Genomic DNA, 22,679 nt, shown 5'->3' on the forward strand with positions numbered 1-22,679 from the left:
TCGGTGGAGTGTGACATTTATGTTGCATTTTGTCGAATCGAGTTTGCACTTCAGACTCACATGAACCTTTGAAGTAATGATATAGACATTACTCGTGGTGTTGCTCAATTGATGATCAAATCATTGTGATTTCCATATCATATCCATGTGATAATGAGCAATGTGTTTACGAAGTTGCTTGGTTAAACAATGATCAACCCTAAAGTGGTTGATAGTGAAGCTAGTCTACTTGCACGAAGTAACATTGTAGTAGCTTTGACTGGATTCTCGATAATGGTCCATTATGCTAAGCTTAAGTTGGTTCCTTGTTTCCTTGAAGGTTTTGGAAAGGGTCGTAGCATTTATTTGCTATAGCTCATAAGTTGATCTGTTAACACTTGGAGTAGATTGTTGGATAGAGAAGGTGTGAGGTTGAGGCATTAACATTACTAGCACTTGTGTTAGTGGAAGTGGCATTGTTATTTTAAGTGATGAGGAAGTTTCCTTAGAGCTTGATTTTCCATGTCATTTTTTTTTTGTTGGTGTTTTAGCTTCATATTGGAACTTGAAGGTGGTTGAAGAAGAGTGTTAGTGCAATGTGGATATCCGAAGATGTGGTCTTCGTGATCAAGCCTTGGATGTTCCATTTGCATTTTACGGATGTCGGAGTTGAATGTCGAAAGAATGGGCAAAAAGATGTTCGAGGCTTAAGCATACTATGGGTTATGAGAATTTATGTTGAGGTGAGCCTATGTGAAGTTGTTAAGTAGGAGGAAGTTGGTTGAGTTTTGAAAGTTTGTATTCCTGGACTGAGAATCATTCTTTCTCTAGGATGGAAAATTTTTCCATAAATTTTCGTAGACTTTTCCAATGGCTGATCTGTTAATCATTTTGCTCGAAAACCATTCCGTTTTCATAAGCCAGTACAAACTAGTGAAAGGGTTGGAGTTGACTACAGTTAGCTTAGACCTTAGTATGTAGTTTGTATGATGCAGCCCAAAAGGGATGTTAACTTTTGGGGCTAAGGCAATTGAGTTGAATAGAGTCTGGAGTTGGTGTAGAAAAGTGGCTATTGCGCTTTTCTAGAAAGGTGACCCTTATGCCTTTCTTTTGTGGCGTTATGCTTGGTGGCAGGTTGCACTTTGCATTTCGTTAGACTCTATGAGAGTAGTGAGCTCTCACTGATCTTGACTTGGTCTTGGTGGCCTTGCACCTTGGCTGAGGATGGTGATGTCCAACTTAGTTGTTTGAGTTTGAGATGTTAGTACCCGTACTATAGCTTTGTTTATAAGGAGGTTGTGTACCGATATGGATCCATCTCATGGTCTTCACTTTAGTTTCGACTGAGTGTTGATCATGTATAGCTAGCCTCTTCAAGGCATGCTCAGAGCTAGTGGCTAAATGCATTGGTGAGCTTATCACGGTTGAGTTGGATTCGAGTGGTCATTCAGTTTGTGCTTGTCCATGAACTTTTATCTCATACCGAAGGTATCACGTTCATGTTGGACAAGTGTATAACTAAATGACGTGAGTTTAGTGTTTGGGTCTTGTGAAGGCAAGTTGAAGGGTGATTGTTGGTTGCTTTGCGACTAGTGATCGCTTGTAGACTTTGTCAAGGACTGTTAACACTTGCTTCACTCAATGATGATTTAGCAGTGATGGGTTTGCTTTACTGAATGGGGTTGCGGAGGATCGTGTCATTAGACTTACATGGGTTTTCTATATTGGCATGACGACTCTACCTCCGTCGATATCATTTGGTTGCGTTTAGTTCGTGGTGTTGGATTTCATGGAGTCTTGGATGTGGTGATTCACTCCTTGAGGAAGTGTTATCTGTGACTGAGTATTGTTGAGAGATTGGTCTCGAATATTGAGTAAAGTATCTCCGACTTTGGTTAGCTTGGTTGCTAGAGAGCTTTGAGTGGTGACACACTCGTGCTTTCTTCTAGCTTTGTTCTAGTGTTGGTGGCACTGAAGTGATGCCTTGTCGTTGACATTGTTGATGTTGAGATTTCAGTGAAATGAGATGTCTCTCCGCAAGATTGATGTCGAGTTTCATTAGTCTCGATGAAGATAGTGTTGATGGTTTGGTTGTCGCTTGGTGTTATTGGCATTTGTACAATTACTAGATAGCAACTATATTGACGTTTAAATGAACTGAGTGGCAAGTTTGAGTTAGTTGTGTTCTAAACGAGGTTATTTAGTAGGGGTTAAGCTTTGGCTTTTCCTTGAAAAGTGATTCAATCGTGGACCATGCTAACTCTACAAGCGGAAGAGTTAGTGATTGATATTGGAATGTTTGAATCCTTATTGGATTTGAGTTGGAATATATCAATCATTTGATGATTCTTCTTGTGCTTGTTATGAAGTGAGTTACGTCTTGCTATAGATGGATTCATGGAAGATCGTTTGGTGATCACTTGTTGAGCATAACTTCGTTATACTTAGCTTTTGGATTGATGCAGGCATGCTCTTCATTAGCTTTGCATTATGAAGTTTGGCTTATGGATGTGTTGAGGAAGATGTTGTGAGTTGCATCACAATTTCTTCTTTAGCATTAAAGTTAGCTTCTATAAGACTTGTGATCATTATTAGGTAAGACTTGGCTATAGGCTTCTTCGAGCTTTTGGTTCTTTGAGTTTTGTGCTCATTGTTCCATTTGTTAGAAGTTGTTGGGGAAGGCATTTTGGCTCCTAGCTTCAATGTTGAAGTTAGTATTTGCATCTAGCAATCATTGGTGATGATTCACTATCATCTAGGGTAGTTGATTATCCTTATCACAAGTTTTGCTTGATTATTGTTGGTTTGGGATTATTTGCTATTCTTCGGGATGGTAGATTCTTTCTTCAACGATGATTATACATCACTACATTGATGGGATAATTGATGATTTTTCATGATGGTTAGTTGTTCTCTTTGATAGCTTTTGGCTTTTTGCAATACCATATGTTCTTTGTGGTTTGCTCTGGATTGGTCTTTTGGGTTTGAGACATCAGTAGGATGTTGCTAACACTTGCTTAAGCAACTTGAGTTCCTTGGTATTGTTGGCTGGGATCTATTTGGATTAGCTTTTGTGATAGTTGGCAAGAATGAGTGTTTGTTGGTCTTACCGCATTCATTCTCTTTTGTTGATTGTTGCTCAAGTTTGTTCTGATAGATTGGAATGTTATTTCCTCCGGGTGATACATTCGCAAGCATTTTGCTTGCCAGTTGATGATACTTTGTGTTCTTTGAGTTTTCTTTGGTAAGTTGTTTGGCATACTATCTGCCATCTTCAGTAGTTAAGTTTTGTCATTGAGTTTTCTCAATGATGCGCTTGCTATTGAGTTTTGTTAGATGGTGATTCCTATGTTTCCCAATTATGATGATCTTGGTGGTTCCTATACTATAATACTAGTTTATCGGATGATAACTTACTTGGAATACTTTTGTGTTCTAATATAAGATATACTCACTGATAATTAAGACTCTAAGATATCATTGTTTATGACTTTGATATTGTCCATCTATTGATCTTTGAGTTTGGGCCAGTATAGGCAGACTGGCTTCGGCACTTCGTGTGCATGTTGAAATCTCTAGTCATGGGGTAGCTACTGTCAACTGGTCACATAACCCGCCTCTCTGTCGATGTTCCTTATTCCGTTGAAAGGGCGTGACCGTGTAAACAACTCTAACTGCCTGTTTACAGTAGTCTATCTAAACCTTACCGACGGGTTTGGTTTCTTTGCTTAGGAGGGTTGGAGCCTCTGGCTTCTCTCTCTATGTCCCTGCGGGCAGGGCATATCACACTTTTGTAAGCTGGGTGACTCCCAGAGCAGCAAGGGTGGCTAATTCCGTTGGTCATTTCCTTGTCGGTGACGGCCGGAAGGTGTCTGAGCTGGTAGCGCATCTGCGTTAGACAAAGAGGTTGCCCCCTAACTCATTTAAATTGGTGCATTTCTCACATAGTGTGAGTACCGTGAACTTTTTCTGGAGTTGTTTCCTTGGTGGTATTCTAGACTCGAGTATGCATCGACGAGGACGTCGATCTTCCCAAGGGGGGGAGAGTGTCGCGAATGTGACTTCAGGTATCGAAAGTTACCTGTCGGCTAATCCTTATGGACACTCTTACCTTACTGCCACGATGGCAGGAGGTCGGTATTGCTGGGCCCGTTATCAGTCTCCGCCTAAGCTAGTTGAGAAACTGGTCATCACATGTGCACTTAGACCGGAAGGGCACTAAGGAAGGAAATCCTAAGTTGTCATTTAGTCAAGCAGACTTGACACGGTGATGAGAAACTCATGATGTTGGCTTGCACTTGCTAGTGTTAGGAACCCCCGCGATATTGAGATTGGTCCCTCAATATTGCTAGATGATAGCTTACCGTGTCTGCCAAACACCCTTGCTATCATGCCTTTTGTGTTAGTCTCATTTTGGTCCCAAATGCTATTTATGGAAAGTGTCCAGATTTGCTCATTTGGCATATCTGCGGAATGTAGAGATTGTCCTGAACACAATGGTGTTCGTCCCGTGCCCAAATTCGCAATCTAGGGACATTCCATATTTAGTAAGTTTCGAGCTTGTCCCAGAGACTAACTCCTAATACTAAGGGAGGCTTGGGGTGAAAGCCCAAAGCGTGTGTTCCTCAAGGGGGGGGGGGGGGCTGTGGGGGGTTCCAAATGTATAGTAGGGATAGTGGGTAGGTCGGGCATGGCCGACCAACCTGAGGCATAGTCTAGCTCCCGCTTGCGTGCCTGTCCTTGTTCTGCGTCCGGCTTGGGTCTAAGCCCAAGTTCCATTCCATGCTAGTTGGTGGAGTACCCATATCCTCACGTTAGGCCACTGGTATGCCGAAATAGCGCCAGACTCCGTTTGGCTCCGTTTTGTGTGCTGGTCCTGGCATTGGGATGCTGGTTGCTCCAGGACTGTTCCAAGTCGCTCCGAGCTCCTGTCCCTTCGCTCCTTGGGCTTTATGCTCGGGAGTTGCTCCGTGGTTCGGTTCCGTCACTCCTTGGCTCCATGCTTGGGAGTTTGGCACCGTTCCTTTGTTCAGTGGCCCAAGGCCCTGAACCTCGGGTTCTTATGGACACGTGGCATGGACACGTGGCATGTGACATGTGGCATCCGTCACGTGGCACAAAGAGGGTTTAGGCTCCGCTTCGTGGTGTTATCCTATGGTAAATCACCATAGGATAAAGGGTCAAAACCACGTGCGCTACAAGGGAGGGGGATTGGGAGAGATTTGGGAATCCGTGGATGGATGGTTAACACTCTGTTGCTCATGCAGTGAATAGCTGAAACCAAGTAGGACCAAGTAGGAGCTGGTACCATATGCGAGAACCTTGGCGAGGGAACTTAGCAAAAGCCAAGGCAGTGTTGGACGGATAGACAAGGTGAGCTAGCAAATTGGAAAGGAAACATTTATGGCTTACATCCATGAGTAGTTATTCTAAGACCACACTTTAGCATCCTTAAGATGCCCGGAAACATGAGGAACACCTTTCCCCAATATCCCTCCATCGGTCCCTACCAAGTCCCACTTTATCTACAGCAATGCTCATTAACACTGCCATTGAGTTAGGGCCTGAAGGCCCGACTACTAAGTCCTATTGACATCTAGGACTTCCTCACTAGGTGACTATGCCCTTGGTCACTACACAAGAGGACTATTCTTCTTCTTTTCCACAGTCCGGGACTTTAGGATGACATTTCGAGTCACCGTAGCCATATGTGAGCTTTATGGGTACTTTCCCCACCTTCTGCCTTTGGGTGCCCTAGCTATGTGGTTAGAGTGAGGTTTCAATGAGTCATGCCAAATATCCAAGTAAGTAGTGCCACCCACATTTAGATTGGGAGTATTGACCATTCGATTTCCCAAGAGAGTTAAAACCAACTTTTGAACACTTCACCAAGTTACCTCACTTGTCCATCTGTGTTCATTTTAGCCTTGGACTCTTCAATGATTATATTATTATCCACCACATAGGTATAGCTGTGAGACACAAAATCCCTAGGCCCTAAAGTGGAGCCAAAAGGGTGCCACTTGGTAGTGGCCAAAGCGAAAGCCAAATGAGTGTAACACATTTGGACTAAAAACTCCGACTTAAAAGGTCGAGAGCGGGAGTGGAACTCTCAACGACGTGCTTGAGGAACAAGCATGAAGCAAACAATAAGTGAGTCTCTAGAAAAGGGACACAAGAGGACCAACACATGACACCTGGAGGAGTCTGAGATGGAGTCCGAGATGGACCCGAGATGGACCCGAGATGGAGTCTAAGATGGAGTCCGAGATGGACCCGAGATGGAGTCCGAGATGGACCCAAGATAGAGCCTGAGATGGAGTCCAAGATGGAATCCGAGATGGAGGCCGAGAAGGACCCGAGATGGAGTTCGAAGTCGAGATCGAGATCGAGGCCGGGATTGAGACTGAGACTGAGACCAGGACCAAGACTAAGACCAAGGCCGAGGCCGAGACCGAGCCCAAGCCCAAGTCCAAGTCCGAGTCTGACTCTGAGTTTGAGTTTGAGGGGGGTGAAAGCCCAAAGCGTTCGTCTCCCAGACCCTAGGGGTTGGTGAGCTCCAAGAGTATAGTAGGGGGGGAGGACTCCAATGGAGCCAGTTTGGCCAGGAAAGGCCAGTTTGGCCTAGGAAGGCCAGACCCAGTGTTAGGTGATGATCTGACCATTGGGAAGTCCAGGACTAAAGTGAATACGGACTGACAAGCAAGGTAGCTTGGTGAAGTGTTCAAGAGCCAGCTTTAGTTCCCCCAGGAGATCGAATGGTCAATGATCCCAGTCCAAGTGTGGGTGGCATTACTTATTTGGATACCTGGCGTGGCTCAATGAAACCTTGCTCTAATCCCATGGCTAGAGCACCCAAAGGCGGAAGGCGGGGAGAGTACCTACGAAGCTCGTGTAAGGCCACGGTATTCCAAAATGTCGCCCCAAAGTCCCAGACTATGAATAGGAAAAGGAGCAGTCCTCTAGTGTAGAGACCAAAAATACGGTCATGTGAGGAGGAAGTCCCAGAGGACCGTGGGACTTAGTGGTCAGGCTTGTGGGCCTTGATCTAGTGGTAGTGTTAGCGAACACGGCCATGGACAGAAAAGGGACTTAATGGGGACTGGAAAAGGGATATTGGGGAAGGCTAATCCCCATGTTTGTGGGCATTCTAAGGATGCTAAGGAGTGGATCTAGGATGATCACTCATGGATGGATGGCCCATTCCTTGAGAGATGAGACAGTGATGCAGGTGGTGTTAGACCACTAGTGTGACCAAGGTGAAGGGGCATGGCCTTAGTGTAACAGGCTGATATGTTAGTGGTACCTTGGGGTGTCAGTCATGGAACCGGACACATGGAGCACTTAGACCAAGTGCAAAGGTTGAGTGGCGGGGATGCCATTCACGGGGCTAGCAAGACCAAGTCCAAAATAGGACTTATGAAGGATGTGAGTGAGACTCCTCCAAGTGGTCGGAGGTGTGGTTAAGTGATTAAAGTAGAATGGAAAAATTAAGTCACTTACAATAGCCTTCCTTGGTCACATTGGGCTTTTTTGGCCAAACAAGTTTTATTGGAGTCCTCCTCCTACTTGGAGCTCATCAAACCCCCAGGATTTGAGAAATGATCACTTTGGCCTTTCACCATTGAACTCGAACTTGAACTCGGATCAAACTTAGACTCGGACTTGGTCTTGTTCTTGGTCTCAGTCTCAATCTCAGTCTCAACCTCGATTTTGGACTCGGTTTTGGTTTCCATCTTGGACTCGACCTTAAGCTCTATCTTAGACTCGACCTTGAGCTCTATCTCAGACTCCATCTTAAACTCTATCTTGGACTCCATCTTGGACTCTATCTCAAATTCCATCTCAAACTCCATCTTAGGTCCATTTTGGACTCTTTCTTGGACTTTATTTTGGACTCCATCTCGGGTCTATCTTGATATTTTTACATGTCATATGTTAGTCCTTTTATGTCCTTTTTCTAGAAGCTTACTTATTGATTACTTTATGCTCATTCCTTAAGCACTTTGTTAGGAGTTTCACTCCCGCTCTTGATTTTTCAACTTGGAACTTTTAGTCCAAATGTGTTATATTTGTTTGGCTTCCGCTTGGGCCACTACCATATGACACCCTGTCGGCTCTATTTTAGGGCTTACAGATTTGTGTCTTATAATTGCACCACCCATAGACAAAGTTTGATGTCCTCATCAAATGATAAACCATTTCATAAAGTAATCCCATCATAAATTACCATTTTCCTTAGCACTAAGATAATATTTGTCAATGGTTCAACACCGAAGGCTCACCATGCCTTTCCCATCCTTTAAGGAGCTAATCAATCCAACTTAGAGTTTTATTAGATCATATATGATAATTCTTATTTTTTGTTCGTTTAATTCTCATTAAACCCGTTAGAAACACCTTCTCTATCTTTACTACTCATTCCAGTAACTGTCATACTTTAAAACTATGATATTGACTTCTCAAATCAAATTCCTTGGTGTCTCTAACACCTTGCATTGTACATACTATGCAAACTCCACTTCCCCATCTTAGAAAGCCTTTCAATTGGGGATGGTCCAAAGTTGAGTTGAGCTCAATTCAACACAAGTCAATTCAAGACAACATGGTCAACTAAAAGTCTTATAAAGGAAATCTAAATTGAACAAATGAAAACTTTAAAATATTTAAATATATAAATATTTAAGTTAAAAGTTTCTATAAGATTGAATTGTTTAAAAAAGATAAAGTTCACGAGAACTTATCTTTTGTAAAGCTATATTATTTTATTATGACTACTATTACAGTTGCCATATTTTGATTTAAATACTTAATATTTTGAATACTTTTACAGTTGTAGATACTATTCCTTTATTCAAAAGATTTGTTAGGGTTTTTGAGAAGATGGGAAGCAAAGAAGATACAAAATCTATGAATAAGAGTTATAATGCAAAGGTATGTAAAAATGTTAATTTTATTTCACTACCACAATTTCCATATTACACTTTTGATCTTTATTACCCATATGGGAATGTGGAGACCATTATCACAATTGATAAAAATGCTTTTATTACTTCTGAAACAACAGTTCAGACCAAGAGAAATGAAGAAATGAACAGCACGGCAAAAAACACCAAGAAATTTACTCCATAAAACTTTCTATGACATTTATAATTTATATATTAATTCATATCATAAACTTTGTTGCCTATCTATATTACAATCTTCTTATATGATAAGACCAAGGTATATTTTTGCAGTGAATCCTCATTAAAAGTTTTCGGGAGTTGTTTGTGAATAATAATAAAAGAAATCGAAATCTTTCAAAAGACTCAAAAATAATATCACATCAAAAAATCAACTTTATCTACATTTCCAAGACTGAAAAGCAATCTCATACAAGAGAATGGCAGCATACCCACGTGCTTTGCCACTATAATGTGGTCTATATTTCCTTACAATCTATTTCCCTAGACATTTGGCATGTGTAGAAAGGAATATATGTGTAGCAAAGTAAGATTTCATCATAATGATAGAGCATGTGTATACACAATAATCTAAAATTCTAAAAGCTTTTATATTTACAAGTAAGCTATGATTATGAAACCCCATTTCCAAGACTAACATTTAAAGAATCTCAATATTATCAGTATCATAATAAATAAACCTCATTCCCAAGACTAGAACTTAGTATATAAACTATCTAGAAAAGTTATAGTTATTGTAGTGTTTTTTTTTCTCCTTGAGCTCATTGGAAGTTTGTATTGAAATGGCTCGAAGGAAAGTCACTGTTACTCATACTTTGCCCCTTAGCATTTCATATCAATCTCTATCTCCATCCCTAGGTTCTAGTAACATTCCACCTTCATCTCCATATAACAATCTTTTTTTTGTTGAGGGCTCTAGTGAAGTTAAACTAAAGCTCCCTATATATGAAATTTCGGATTTTGCTACTAGAGAAGGATTGCCTCTAGCACTTCAAGAGCAATGCTGCATGTTTTTGCCAAATCTTGCTCCTGACATGGTAGAACTAGAAAGCACAGAATGCTATTACATTCGGTGTCTAATATGTTACTTTTTCTTGGACAAGACAAATGGTTTTATAGGTTTACAAACTTTTCTTGAGCACTATAGCAATTGCCCAATGTTGGGTTTGGAAAATGTGCATATGTGGATATACAATAGATTCAAGAATGAATTACAGGCATAAACCCATTATTCCTTTATGGTGAGGAACAACATTCCCTTGGGAAACATTGCATTGGCTAGTGCAAAATATGGGGTTTTTAGGCTGCCCTACAGTGGAATATAAGATCTAAAATTACTTTACTATACTATAGTATTGTCAATTTTAAAAGAAAAAATATAATAAAATGATATTAGTTGTAAATAACATACTTTATTCTAGAAGGTGCTATCATGAAGGCAACACACAAGTGCTACAAAGTGGTGGTGAGAGGTGAGAATGATAATTTACAATTATAATATTTGACACTAACACTAACATTTAACACTTTTATTGAAATCTGATATATAACGTGTTTTTCATTTTATGTAAAGATGCAATTAACTTTCTTCTACCTCATCATCAACATATTGATTTCTTTTATGCTTACTTCTATATTAGTATTGTGGGGAAGATTCACCTTATATATGTTAAGCTATAGCTTTTGCATAATCGGGGAGACTTCCAAAGCCTCCAATTCTAGAAATTCCAAGTGACTGTGATCTATAAAACAGAATTAAACATATATTGAAATTTTAATAAACATAATTTACCTCCTTGAGGTTGGAAGCAACTCACGAATCCTCTGAGCCAGCATTTGAAGAAATGGTGTTCTTTAATAGCAAACACCAACCTACCAAAGTCATGTGCTACCTCCATCATACCTACTGTGCAATCAATCACAACACCATCTGGTGGGCAATAGAGCTCAAGCAAGACTTGCATTGTTAATGGAGTTTGAAATTAATACCTTGGAAACATGTTGCGGATCTGCTCATCACAAAGTTGGGTATAATGTTAATGGAAATATCATACCCAGGAAAAACACATGTTGCACATTCGTTATCATGAAACCCATCATGTGTGTTTCTGCAGAAGGCATGATAGGTCCATATCATAATCTAGAAAATAAAAAGTTTAGAAATTAAATAAAAATATAAAATACATACTCACCTTTTCAAGCTTCCCTTGGACACCCCTCGTATTGACGCCAATAGGATTCATGATGCACCCGGAAGAGAATGACTTGAAATGAACTTCTACTGCATACGTCATAAGTTCATACATCCAATTAGGGTCATTTGGTAGGATGAAGACGACATGGCCAGCTTTGAGCATAAGGGCTTCGGATAAAAGGAATGCATCGCGCATATGGTCAAGTGTGAGAAAGTTCCAATTCTCAACTTTCCCATTGATATTTGAAAGACCATTTAGAAAGTCGAAGAGAATGAAGTCCACAACTGGGAGCAAGGGCCTTTGTATCTTTCGGCACCAATAGTTGAATTGGTGCCGTATATCCATGTTGATGTTGTCTTCTGTGAAAGACATTAACAATTTACTATAGAAGCTAATGAAAACACCCATAATGCCTCGTTATGTTATTGGGGAAACAAAACGAACCTATAAAATAGCTAAGTGAATGAAAAAAGAAACAAATAATATACTACTGTCATATGGTATGTTGTTGATGAGAGTTCCTCCAACTCCTTTTCATAAGCATCTTATCGAGCTGGAATGAAATTACTACCAATAGTCATTGTTGCAAAAAACATGTATTACCACCTTTCATTTATAAAATTCACTTTTGCTTACCTCGAGGTTAACATGATATTCTATGAACCACTTGATCATCATTATTTACTGGTGGAACTTGATCCGGATCTTGGTTGTTTGATGGTTGAACTAGAGCCTAATCCTAATTATTTGGTGGTGGGAGGAGAATTTGATCTAAAGCTTCTTCATCCTCATTTCCATCATTACTTGTATTGCCATCATTATCAACATTGATAACTTCCTTTTGGTCTAGTGTAGAGGTCTCCTTCCTTAGGAGCTCCAACTCCCAAGGGCATTCTATCTCCGTGTCTTTGGAACTCTCACAAATATTGTTAGGTATATTCCTTTATCCCTTACACCCTTTGCAACAAATCGAGTGCAAACTGGTGCCTCAAATGACATGCCTCTATATCGAAGATACTTGTAAATAATATATATTAAAAAAAAGTTTTAGAAATCATATTATACCTATAAACTGCATATCATATGAAATAAGGTTGACCATGTTAGCAATCATAAGTTGTTTTGCTTGTAGACTTCTTTGGCAGCCACCCCTCTTTAATCCCTTTCAATAATGTGTTGATATAACTGTTGAAAGACATAAATATGCCATTTAGATCATCACCAATGTGCAGTGCCAAGAACTTTTCACCTTCATTTATAGTTTGCATGATGTAGATAGCCCTTCTTATCATGTTTTCAAATAGTTCTGGTAGTCCTTTCTCTTTGTTCATCAAGTAAACATTGAGGAACTCCAGAGTCTCTAACTGTTTCTTATATAGGAACTTCAATTTTGCAATATTATAAATTATATCATTTAGAGTTTTGTTCACTGCGAAAGTAACATATGCATAATTGAAAAAAATGAAGTGTGATAAGAAACTTACATTTATGAGAAGAAATTTTGGCTATAATCTCTAGCCACTCCTTTGGCCTATGATTGTTTGCAATGCATACTAGTTTCTTTAACTTTGAAGTCTTTGCATGTTGAATTTTGTATTCAATTTGTACGAACTCAGCCAAGAGCTCTTCCTGACTCTTCTTGGATATGCAAGTTTATAAGCATCTTACTTGACCTTCATCAAAGGCTAAAAATGAAAATAATAAAAAGAGGCTCTTATAAAGTGAAAGGGAAAGACATACCTTACACCAAACAACGAACATAAAATTGATTGGGTTGTTGAACCAAGTTGTATTGTCATTTCGAGTGGATGAGTGCCAAACAAGTGTTGTGAGATCATCACCATAATATTGGCGGATGTCATCCTCACTCAAAAATCAAAGTTGTTAGATTTCATGGATAAGATCTTGCTTTTGAACAATGAATTGCCCAAGCTTACATTTATACACAATAAAACAAGTTAAAGTGGAGTTGGAGGTAAAATTATAAAACTTATACATTGATCTTTTGGCAAGCCAAGATAAGTCTATTGACATCCAGAGGTCCCTTTACGTAAACATGGCCAACTAAAACGTTGATATGGTAGATAGGATTATCGAAAAAATGATCATCGATACACTTCATCCAAGCCCTATATCGGTGGTTACCATCAATAATTTGGAATATTGTCCCCGCAAGTTGTTGAGTCTCAGGATGTTTAATAAGCATATTATCAAATTCCAGGGACTTCCTCTTCCAAATAGAATCCCAACTATTCACAATCTCGAGTGTGACGGTAATGATCTCCGTTGTTCTTAACTTGCAAAAAGAGACTAGAAACACACTGATATTTGTCGCAAGTCCATTTTGTTTGAACAAGCTATATATGTCCGGATTGACATACTTGGATGCTGTGCAGAAAAGGTTTGTCAGCTGCAAACAGTAAAGAGGGATTTCTTTGATCAAGTCACAAGGGTCTGGCCACTTGAACATCTCAAGTGTTTAGTGAACTGTTTTTTCCTTTGTCTATATAATAGTCTCTTAGAAACGCTTGTCCACCACATTGTCAAGAAGGTCTGCAACTCTTTCAACTCCAAGTTGTTCCTTAGGTTCCCTATTATGAACACCATTAGATTGCCCAACTTTAAGAATTTGTGTTGGTGGTGGGCCAATGAGGAGTAATGGTGGAGGTGGTAGTGGTGATGGTGGGGGTGGTGATAGTGGCAGCAGGGGCGAAGGCAATAGTGGCAGTGGTAGTGGCAATGGTGGTGGTGGAGGTGGTGATGGTGGTGGTGGAGGTGGTGATAGCGGTGGTGGAGGTGTTGATGGTGGTGGAGGTGGTGGATATTTAAACAAATGTGTTTTTGTTGATATGCCAATAGACATGTCGATTGTAATGTCGTCATTAGTGCTGAATTAAACTTCTCATGTTTTCTTAGCTTCAACAACTTTTTTATGTGGTATAATTTTCCTTTTCTGCAAAAGAAAAAATTTTGTTAGTCAAACTAAATAAAGATAATAAGAAATTCAAACAGTCAAAGAGAAAAAAGAAAAATCAAGTGGGCACTTTATCTTTAGGGACTTAACCTACCTTAGGGCTCACAGTGGAAAGGTGGCACAGTGGAGCTTTTGAGGTAGCTTGGGGGTGGTTGGGTGGTGAGGAACCTCAAGAGGTGGTATAGCATAGTCTAGGGTGACTTGATCTTTGTGTTTTTGCGCTAAATCATAATAGCTAGTGATCTTACCCTAATATGCCTTAATATACCCTTGAGCCTCCCTTTGACCAATGTTGACCATGTGGTCAAAGCTGGCGCCTAACAATTCTTCCCCCCCAACAAAGTCCTTATCCCAAGGACAAGTTGTATCAGTGATCACTAGGGAATCTTGCTCAAGCTCCTGATCCATCTTCCACAGCTGTATACATCAAGGAGACATTGGGCCTATCACTCTGAGATAGTACACCTTTCAACTGACTGATATAAAATACTGGATGAATTTTCACCTTAGCTGGCAACTGCACCTGATAAGCTGCTTTACCAATGCGCTCTAGCACTTCATATGGACCAGCATATCGATAGAAAAGTTTATCACTCTTCCCTGTTCATAAAGGCACCAAGGTGTTCCACCACTCACTTAACGGAAAGATCACCCTCACAAAGACGAGATCACCCACCTTATATTCTCGGAATTGGCGATGCTCATTGGCAAACTTCTTTGCTCTATCTTGAGCTGCTTGCAAATTTCGTTTGCACACCACCAGAATCTCATCAAGTTCTGTGGTGAGATCAGTTGCCTCAGAATCAAGCTTATCTTGAACGTCCTTACTTAAATGCAATCCCAGCTCCACTGTTGTTTGAGGATGCCTTCCAAACATGGCAAAGTAAGGACTTAGCTTGGTTCCACTGTGTTGGCTATTGTTGTAAGCAAATTGCACCAATGGAAGATATAAATCCCATTGTCCTTGCCTTTGACCAATGCTACAACGTAGCATATCCTCCACCACCTAATTCACATGCTCGGTTTGCCCATCCATCTAAGGATGATCTCCACTCAAGAGTTTCAAAGTCACTTGCATAACCTTTGCAAAGCTTTTCCAAAATCCACTAGTGAACTTTGAATCTTGATCACTAATGATGTCCTCCGGCAAACCAAAATCAGGAAAAACTTTCTCCAAGTAAACCGTAGCCAAGTTTGAGGCAGTGACAGTCTTTTGAAGAGCCAACAACCACACATACTTTGTCAACCGATCCACTATAACCCATACTTGCTCCTTTTGCCTCTGTGTTTGTGGCAAACAAGTGATGAAGTCCATAGAAATACTACACCAACGGCTCTGAGGAATAGGTAAAAGTTGCAAAAGTCCCCTTGGCTTCTCCCATGGCACCTTAACCCGCTGACAAAACTCACATGATTTACAATATTTGAGGATATCAACCTTCATATTCCTCCAATAAAAGTTGTGTAATCAACTCATATGTCTTCTTTTCCTCAAAATGACCATCCTCTGGATGATCATGATAATGGAATAAAACTTGAGTAATTAACACGTCCACCCATGATAAATATGCACAACCATTGTAGTAGAGAATCCCATCCACCAATGAGAAAGGGGCTTCCATCTAGTCTCACAAAGAGGCCACCTCAACATCTTGAGCCTAAGCATGCTCAACCAACTGCCCAAACTCACTGACCACCATATTTAAATGATGATAAAATCATGTTTGTAATGTCATTACATGACGAACACGAGATAAAGCATCTGCCACCACATTTGATTTTCCCGAACGATGCTTAATAGGAAACTCCCCAAACTCTATGATTTTGACCATCCAACGAGCTTGCCTAGTGTTCAACTCCTTTTGAGTGAAAAGATACACAGGTGGTTTGTGATCTATCAACACTACAAACACTGCACCATAAAGATAGTGCCGCCACATCTGCAAAGCATGAACAATAGAGAATAACTCTTGCTTATATGTGAAATAGTGTTGCTTCACGGAATTCAAAGTTCGACTCTCATATGCAATAGGCTGTCCCTCTTGCATGAGAACTCCTCCCAGTGCATAATGACTCGCATCGCATGTCACCTCATAAGGTTTCGAGGGATTAGCAATGCAAAGCACTGGAGTCTCGCTCAACAATCATTTCAGCGCCACAAAACTCTCCTCTTGTGGCTTCTTCCACTCTAATGATACATTCTTGCGTAACAACCACGTCAAAGGAATAGCCACCTCTGCAAACTTATGCTGAAAACGTCGGTAGTAACTAGCCATACCAAGAAAACTGCATAACTCGGCCACTGTAGTCGGTGTAGGCCAGTTTTCCACCACAGCCACCTTCCTTGGATTCGTCTTGACACCCTTAGATGTCACAATATGGCTTAGATATTGTAGCGCACGTGGTTTTGACCCTTTATCCTATGGTGATTTACCATAGGATAACACCATGAAGCGGAACCTAAACCCTCTTTGTGCCACATGACAGATGCCATGTGTCACATGCCACATGTCCAAAGGAACGTGGTGCGGAACCCAAGTTCAGGGCCTTAGGCCACTGAACGAAGGAACAGTACCAAACCCCCAAACATGGAGCCTAGGAGCAACGAAACCGAACCACGGAGCAACTCCCAAGTATATAACTCAAGGAGCGAAGGGACAGGAGGCCGGAGTGACTTTGTACAGTCCTAGAGCAACCAACATCCCAATGCTAGGACTAGCACGCAAAATGGAGTCAAACAGAGTTTGGAATTATTTTGGCATACCAGTGGCTAACATAAGGACATGGGTACTCCACCAGCTAGCATGGAATGGAACTTGGGCTTAGACCCAAGCCAGATGCAGAACAAAGACAGGCACGCAAGCGGAAGCTATACTATGCCTCAGGTTGGTTGGCCATGCCCAACCTACCCACTATCCCTACTATACATTTGGAACCCCCCACCCCTTTGAGGAACACACGCTTTGGGCTTTCACCCCAAGCCTCCCTTAGTATCAGAGCTGGGTTTACCTTCACGATTGCCACGAGCTCCTGATGCTAAGTCATGGGATCAATATTTAACAAGCATTCTTCCACTTGTCCGAGCAGAGTCTGCCAAACACTTAGGCCGCGTACAAGTGGGACAACAACAGCACTACAACTCCCATCATCGTCCACCTGCGGAGTACAAAGTGGATGATTTAGTGTTAGTCCATTTTCCCCATCTTACGGTACGTGGTTTATCTAAGGGGCTCCTTACGCAGTGGAAAGGACCGTATCGGGTGTTGTGGCAAGTTGGACCGCAAGTTTATGAGGTTTAGCATGACGTTCAGCAGGCTGATCCTCCGGAGATTGTGCATGTGTAGCGGTTAAAACGCTTCATACAAAGGGATCAGGAGCAGTTAATACCGTTTACAGATCTGCCGATGCCTCCACCTGACATTCCTCCAAATCCCGGCCCATCTACAAGAGAACCCTGACAGCCTTCCACTATTCCGAGAGGAGGGGATGATGTGAGGGCCAAATGTACGGCTACGATGCCATATACTAATATTAGCGTAGTGGGATTTTGGAAGCCGTCGGATTGGTTTCAATCCGGACCACTCGCTCCTATATATAAGCTAAGGTTTTTGGGCTAATTAATATGCACATTTCTGTATTCCCTTTCCGCACTCACAGTGGTAACTACAAACAAATAAAAGGTTAAGAGCAATACATCACAGCCGTTGGATTAAAGGATATCTTAGAATATACCATCCAAACCGTTAGGTTTTAGTGCGGCTACGGTTTCGCGAGGTGAGAGAGACTCGGGTATTCGTCTTCCTTTGTGCAGCGGAAAGCTGCCATCTCTCGATGTTTGGGTGGCTTGAATCCCTCAGAGCTTTCCATCCGGTTGCACCCAGACAAAGGCGACGTTTTCCATCCCTTCTCTCTCAACTACACAACGGGCCTGTCGTGCCGGACTTGGGACGAGCTGGTCCAGGAGCTCAGCTGCATCTATTCTGACGCAATTGCTTCGCTCCCTGACACATCCCTTCCGGACTCCAAGACGCGGCAAAATGCGGCGATCATCCAAGGCATCCAGCCGCCCAAGGACGAAAGGGAGCCGGCTTGGATGTCGAAAACCGAAAACCGAAAGATTCCAAGGATTCAAATGAAGAAACCTCGATACCCAAAGAGCCTCACCATGGATTTTAGACGATTCCTGGTGCCGGATAGCCACACACAAAAAAAATTCGAAAAATGGATGGATTTAACAGCAAATGAAATCAATCAAGATGTGGACGTTAGATCTTGCTTCACCTGATATATAGAAGCGACTATGTTCAGGAAGTGAAATCTCCCATTACCAAGACAAAATATGTAGATCCTATTTTAAAAGCTTCGAAGTGATTACTGTATTGATGCTATTCGTGATGGATAAAGTAGTATCCTAAGAATTACAACGACTTCCATCATTACACCATCCAAGGCGTCGTTGCCCTCACGAAGAACAGCTTCGGTCAAATCCCGGAGAAGAATCCAGTACCGTGGTTGCGAGAATGGGCATTTTGACAAGGCCGTTCACGAGATCCTGCGCAAGACCATTGTCTGCTGGATAGCTCTCACGCAAGTTTCAACTTGAGCGCCGCCAGGAGCATGTTTGAGAGCATGAAGATGCGCACCTTGGTTTCCTGGACCACCAACGCTCAAAACGCTTGAAGGACAAAATCAGGAGTCAGAACCATACTCAGGTGCTTCAATCCCTTTCGAAAGCTTCCACAGTCAGACCGTTTGCTTCTACATCCCAAAGAAACCAGGGGATACCTCCAAACCATTCAAACGCCATTTCAGCAGCATTCACTCTCTGCGTTATCTCTTTGGCTTCTTCCGATCCACTCTCGTAGTCTGTCACGCGTTTCCTCCAAGAAGACACAAGAGCATCGTACTCCTGCTTTTCCCACGCAGGCAGATAGCGAGTGAACGTTGTCCGCTTGGCTTTTCTGACATTGAACTCGTCTGGTGATGAAGCAGCAACAAGGGTTTTATTTCCAACCATCCGCCACAGATCGATGAGATGGTATCTACTTTGCTGTCCAGCATGATCTCCTGAGGGAAGTCTTCTCTATTCACCACCCTGAGCTTGTTACCCTTGAACATCAAAACAGTCGCTCTGGACTCGTAGATCATGACCGGAAGTACCAGACGAATGCAGATTTACCAACCCCCGAATTTCCATTCAAATGGCAGCACAACATCCACATGAACGGCACCAGGATCTTCCTGATCTCTTTGTACAACCCATCGAATATCTCCTTCAGGTACAACTTCAGAATATTGCTGTGGAATGTGGTCAGACGAGCACCTTGAGCAAGAAATTTCATCCGTTCCAGATGGAACATTGATCCACCATGCCTGCTGAGATCTCCTAACATAGACTGCATGTTCCCATATTATTGTACGTTTTAATTGAAAAGCATTTAGCTCAAGCGTTACAATGAGCTATCCAATAAGAGCACAACTCCTTAAAATGGACATTCCAACAATGGCCTAATCTTCATTATTGAGCTTAGTCTTGGGTTCATTTTAAAAGATTGTAACCGAGCTTAGTCTTTGTACTGTGGGTTCCTTGTAAAAGATTGTAATTAGAAGCTCTATTAGCTAAAAGAGTGATGGAATCACAAGGAATCCAATCACGGTGGCGTTCTTCAGGCCACTTTAGCACACGACAATGACATCCTCAATGTTAACAATCCACCTTGCGTGTACTAGTGCTCCACGATCGGGCAAGTCTCTGCATAGGTTCATCATTTGGCGAGGAGCCCCACGTAGCTACATGTTATAACTTATGCTCTAGCATTCTTGAGGCCAGTTTCGTCCTACTAGATGGTACATCCTGACAAAGAACTTTTCTGATTTCGGAAGTGAATGTGATCTAGTCGGGAGCCATTCCTTCCAAGACCATCTCCTGGTAGAGGATCAAATTAAAGCGTGGAAGAAATTCCCAGTGAGAGCGTAGGCCTAGCAGTCCATGCGACAATGTTGTGGCACTCGGGCATTTGATCGAACATTGCCCGTGCCATGTGTGTGTCGTTTTGAGTGTAGAACTCATGCTTTTCCACGGTATGTATGGTTCTTCTCATGCTCATTTTGCTTATACTATTGTCCAGATTGCTTCATTCCTCATAGATGTATTTTCCAAGAATGATCTTGCGGAAGCTCCCAAGCCGGTCGAACCACCGCCTCCTAAAATCATCGAGTGGGAACCATTGAGGGGCTCTTCTCCCGACGTGGATTTGCCTGGCGCAAATGGAGGCCTGTAGTTCATCAACATCCAAGGCGTGGAGTGACCACAATGCAACTTGTGATGAGACGAGTTTGTGACCTTTGTATTATGCCTTCTGCTCTTTGGAAACTTTTGAGACAGCTTGCTCTCAGCTGATTGAGTTTAAGCTCGGTCAAGGCTTTCACAAGATTGGACAATAGTGTGAAAGACAAATGCCAAAACCATGTGTTTGAGGACAAGCTTAACTAGCTAGTTGCACCAAGATCACCACCAATTCCATGAGGTGTAACTTGTTTATGTTGAATCTAGGATTTTCCTCGAGAGCTTCCCTGGTTTATTGGATGTCTGGTGCAACCCTGGAGTTTTTTTTGCAGGTGAGTAAGCTTTCACGGTTTCAGAGCACTATATTATTGCCAAGAAAAGGCATCAAAAGTTGGAGCAGGATTTGAAAGGATCAAAACCTATGGACCTCCAAGCTTTGACAACCAAGTGAAGAGTAGATGGGACCAGGGTGCCTGGATCAAATCAAACTCGAGCTCAGACAAGCCATCTTCCACGACAATACCTTAAACGGCTGTTGCTGGTTCTTGTTGCAGCATACTTACGCTTTGTTTCTCAAAAGTAGCCTTTGCATCAGCTGCTTGTCAGATTGAGACGAAGAGTCCACCCATTTTGTTTGCCATGGCCTCGCCAGAGCATGGAGCAAGTGAGAGTTTCATTCCATCGAGAAGAGAATGGTTTCTTTCTTGAGCTTGACTGCAGCAGATTTTTCTAGACATGCAAAACGAAAGAAATCTTATAAAACCCACCTTGCATATGTCTCATGAATAAGTTCGGACTTTTCAGGAGTATCGGTGGGCCTCAAGCTCCTCTTTGTTTATAAATTGTTTATAAATGTAAATGCTCTTGTGCAGGAAGCTTATGAATACTTCTTATGAAAAGCACCTCAACTCTTGTATCCATTTTCGTGGCTCGATTTTGGTAGCATCTGTAATGTTATGCGGCTGTAGAGTGGCTGTTGCCTGATGCATTCTTGAAACACTTTGCTCTCTTTAACAGAAGAAACAGTCTGTTGTAACACACAAAGCTTAGACATTTTTCACCCCAAAAGGAAAGAAATATACCTTGAGGTATAGCCTGAAGCCGTGTCCCACAACTTGACGCCCAAGGAAGTTAATCGCCCAAGGAAGTTAATCACCCATGTCGGAACAAGGTCGAGCTTAAGGTCCAGGTGCATTACTGCTCTGTAAAAGAAGTAGTGACTATCTTAAGAAGAAAACAAAAAAAAAAAAAGAAACTAATAGTGTACCTTATGTAGCATTTCTCGTCGCTAATCTTCTGGAGGATGAATCCACCGTTGGCTTCCATGCGAATGACGCCCTCTTTTGGAGGAGGCAAATGAGAAGCATTAAAACCATGGATGGTCTCCTTGACGATAGTCTCTGCTTCCTGGGGGACCTGGCAAATCACCACCATTGGAGTGAATAAAATAACAAAAGAGGCACAGTGATTGATAGCTTAACTGTTCGCAAGCAGCCAACCACGGCATCCAATTCAGGTAGCTCCAGTTCGAAAGACGTGACCAGCATTTCTCTTGTCGCAAATGGCCATGGAACCTTGCACCTGGCAAGAGCTTGTAGAATTTAAACGCGGGACAGAGGACCACCATCGCTGTGGCTTTTGGATTGATCAGCAGGGCACAAGGGATATACGTTGCAGTGAAAGCATTGCTTTCCCACAGTTCATCTTTCGCCCTTTTTGCTCTAAATACTCTTGTTGTGGACAGCCACCTTTTGGCCCCGAGTACTTTCCATGCATTGCCCCCTCTTCTTCACACAGGGTGTGACTTGAAATTTCATGGATTTTTTCTTGTTGCTGCTAGGAACAAGCATCAAACTTGGATAGAACACGACAAGAAAGCCCCTTGATGAAATCTCAAGCTCCCCAGGATTTGAAAGAACAGAGAAGTACCTCCAGCCTTGTACTCTTAACTTTGCTGCTAATCAAGAGTGTGCCTGGATCAATTTAATCTTCAATGCTCAAACAAGCCATCTTCGGACATTCAGTCGTTGGATGCAGGGAAACCTTGTTTCTCAAAAGAAGAAAAGGTAGGTTATCCCAGGGATTCAGTGGTGAAATCTTCATTCCATAATGGTTGAGCTTCACAACCGCAGAAAGGATGACAGCCTTATAAAACGTTGCTTAGAAATGAGCGAGAGCTTACGCCGTTATGGTGAAGGTATGATATACGTTAAGAAGCAATTAGTGTCCGATTTGGACGGGAACCTGATGGCCGGATATCTGGCTAGAATAAACAAATA

General features: G+C 41.9%; 1 protein-coding gene across 1 annotated transcript; it reads right to left on the minus strand.

Annotated features, from left to right (window-relative positions):
- Positions 1 to 21,184: 21,184 nt before the first annotated feature.
- Positions 21,185 to 21,956, minus strand: LOC9662793. The gene is made up of 4 exons (XM_024660875.1): positions 21,882 to 21,956; positions 21,668 to 21,816; positions 21,483 to 21,602; positions 21,185 to 21,427 (listed from the first exon to the last, which is right to left on the minus strand). The coding sequence occupies exons 1-4, from the start codon at positions 21,945 to 21,947 to the stop codon at positions 21,355 to 21,357; spliced, it is 408 nt and encodes a 135-aa protein (XP_024516643.1). The 5' UTR covers positions 21,948 to 21,956; the 3' UTR covers positions 21,185 to 21,354.
- Between the last annotated feature and the right edge of the window lie 723 nt (positions 21,957 to 22,679).

The sequence above is a fragment of the Selaginella moellendorffii genome, unplaced genomic scaffold (assembly GCF_000143415.4).
Source record: "Selaginella moellendorffii unplaced genomic scaffold, v1.0 SELMOscaffold_78, whole genome shotgun sequence".
Lineage (NCBI taxonomy): Eukaryota > Viridiplantae > Streptophyta > Lycopodiopsida > Selaginellales > Selaginellaceae > Selaginella > Selaginella moellendorffii.

Excerpts from the sequence above, each read along its gene's own strand:
- LOC9662793 (XM_024660875.1), bottom strand. The coding sequence starts at position 21,947 with ATGCTGGTCACGTCTTTCGAACTGGAGCTACCTGAATTGGATGCCGTG. Across the intron at positions 21,817-21,881 it reads TGGTTGGCTGCTTGCGAACA|GTCCCCCAGGAAGCAGAGAC; the intron begins GTTAAGCTATCA and ends GTGATTTGCCAG. Across the intron at positions 21,603-21,667 it reads GACGAGAAATGCTACATAAG|AGCAGTAATGCACCTGGACC; the intron begins GTACACTATTAG and ends CTTCTTTTACAG.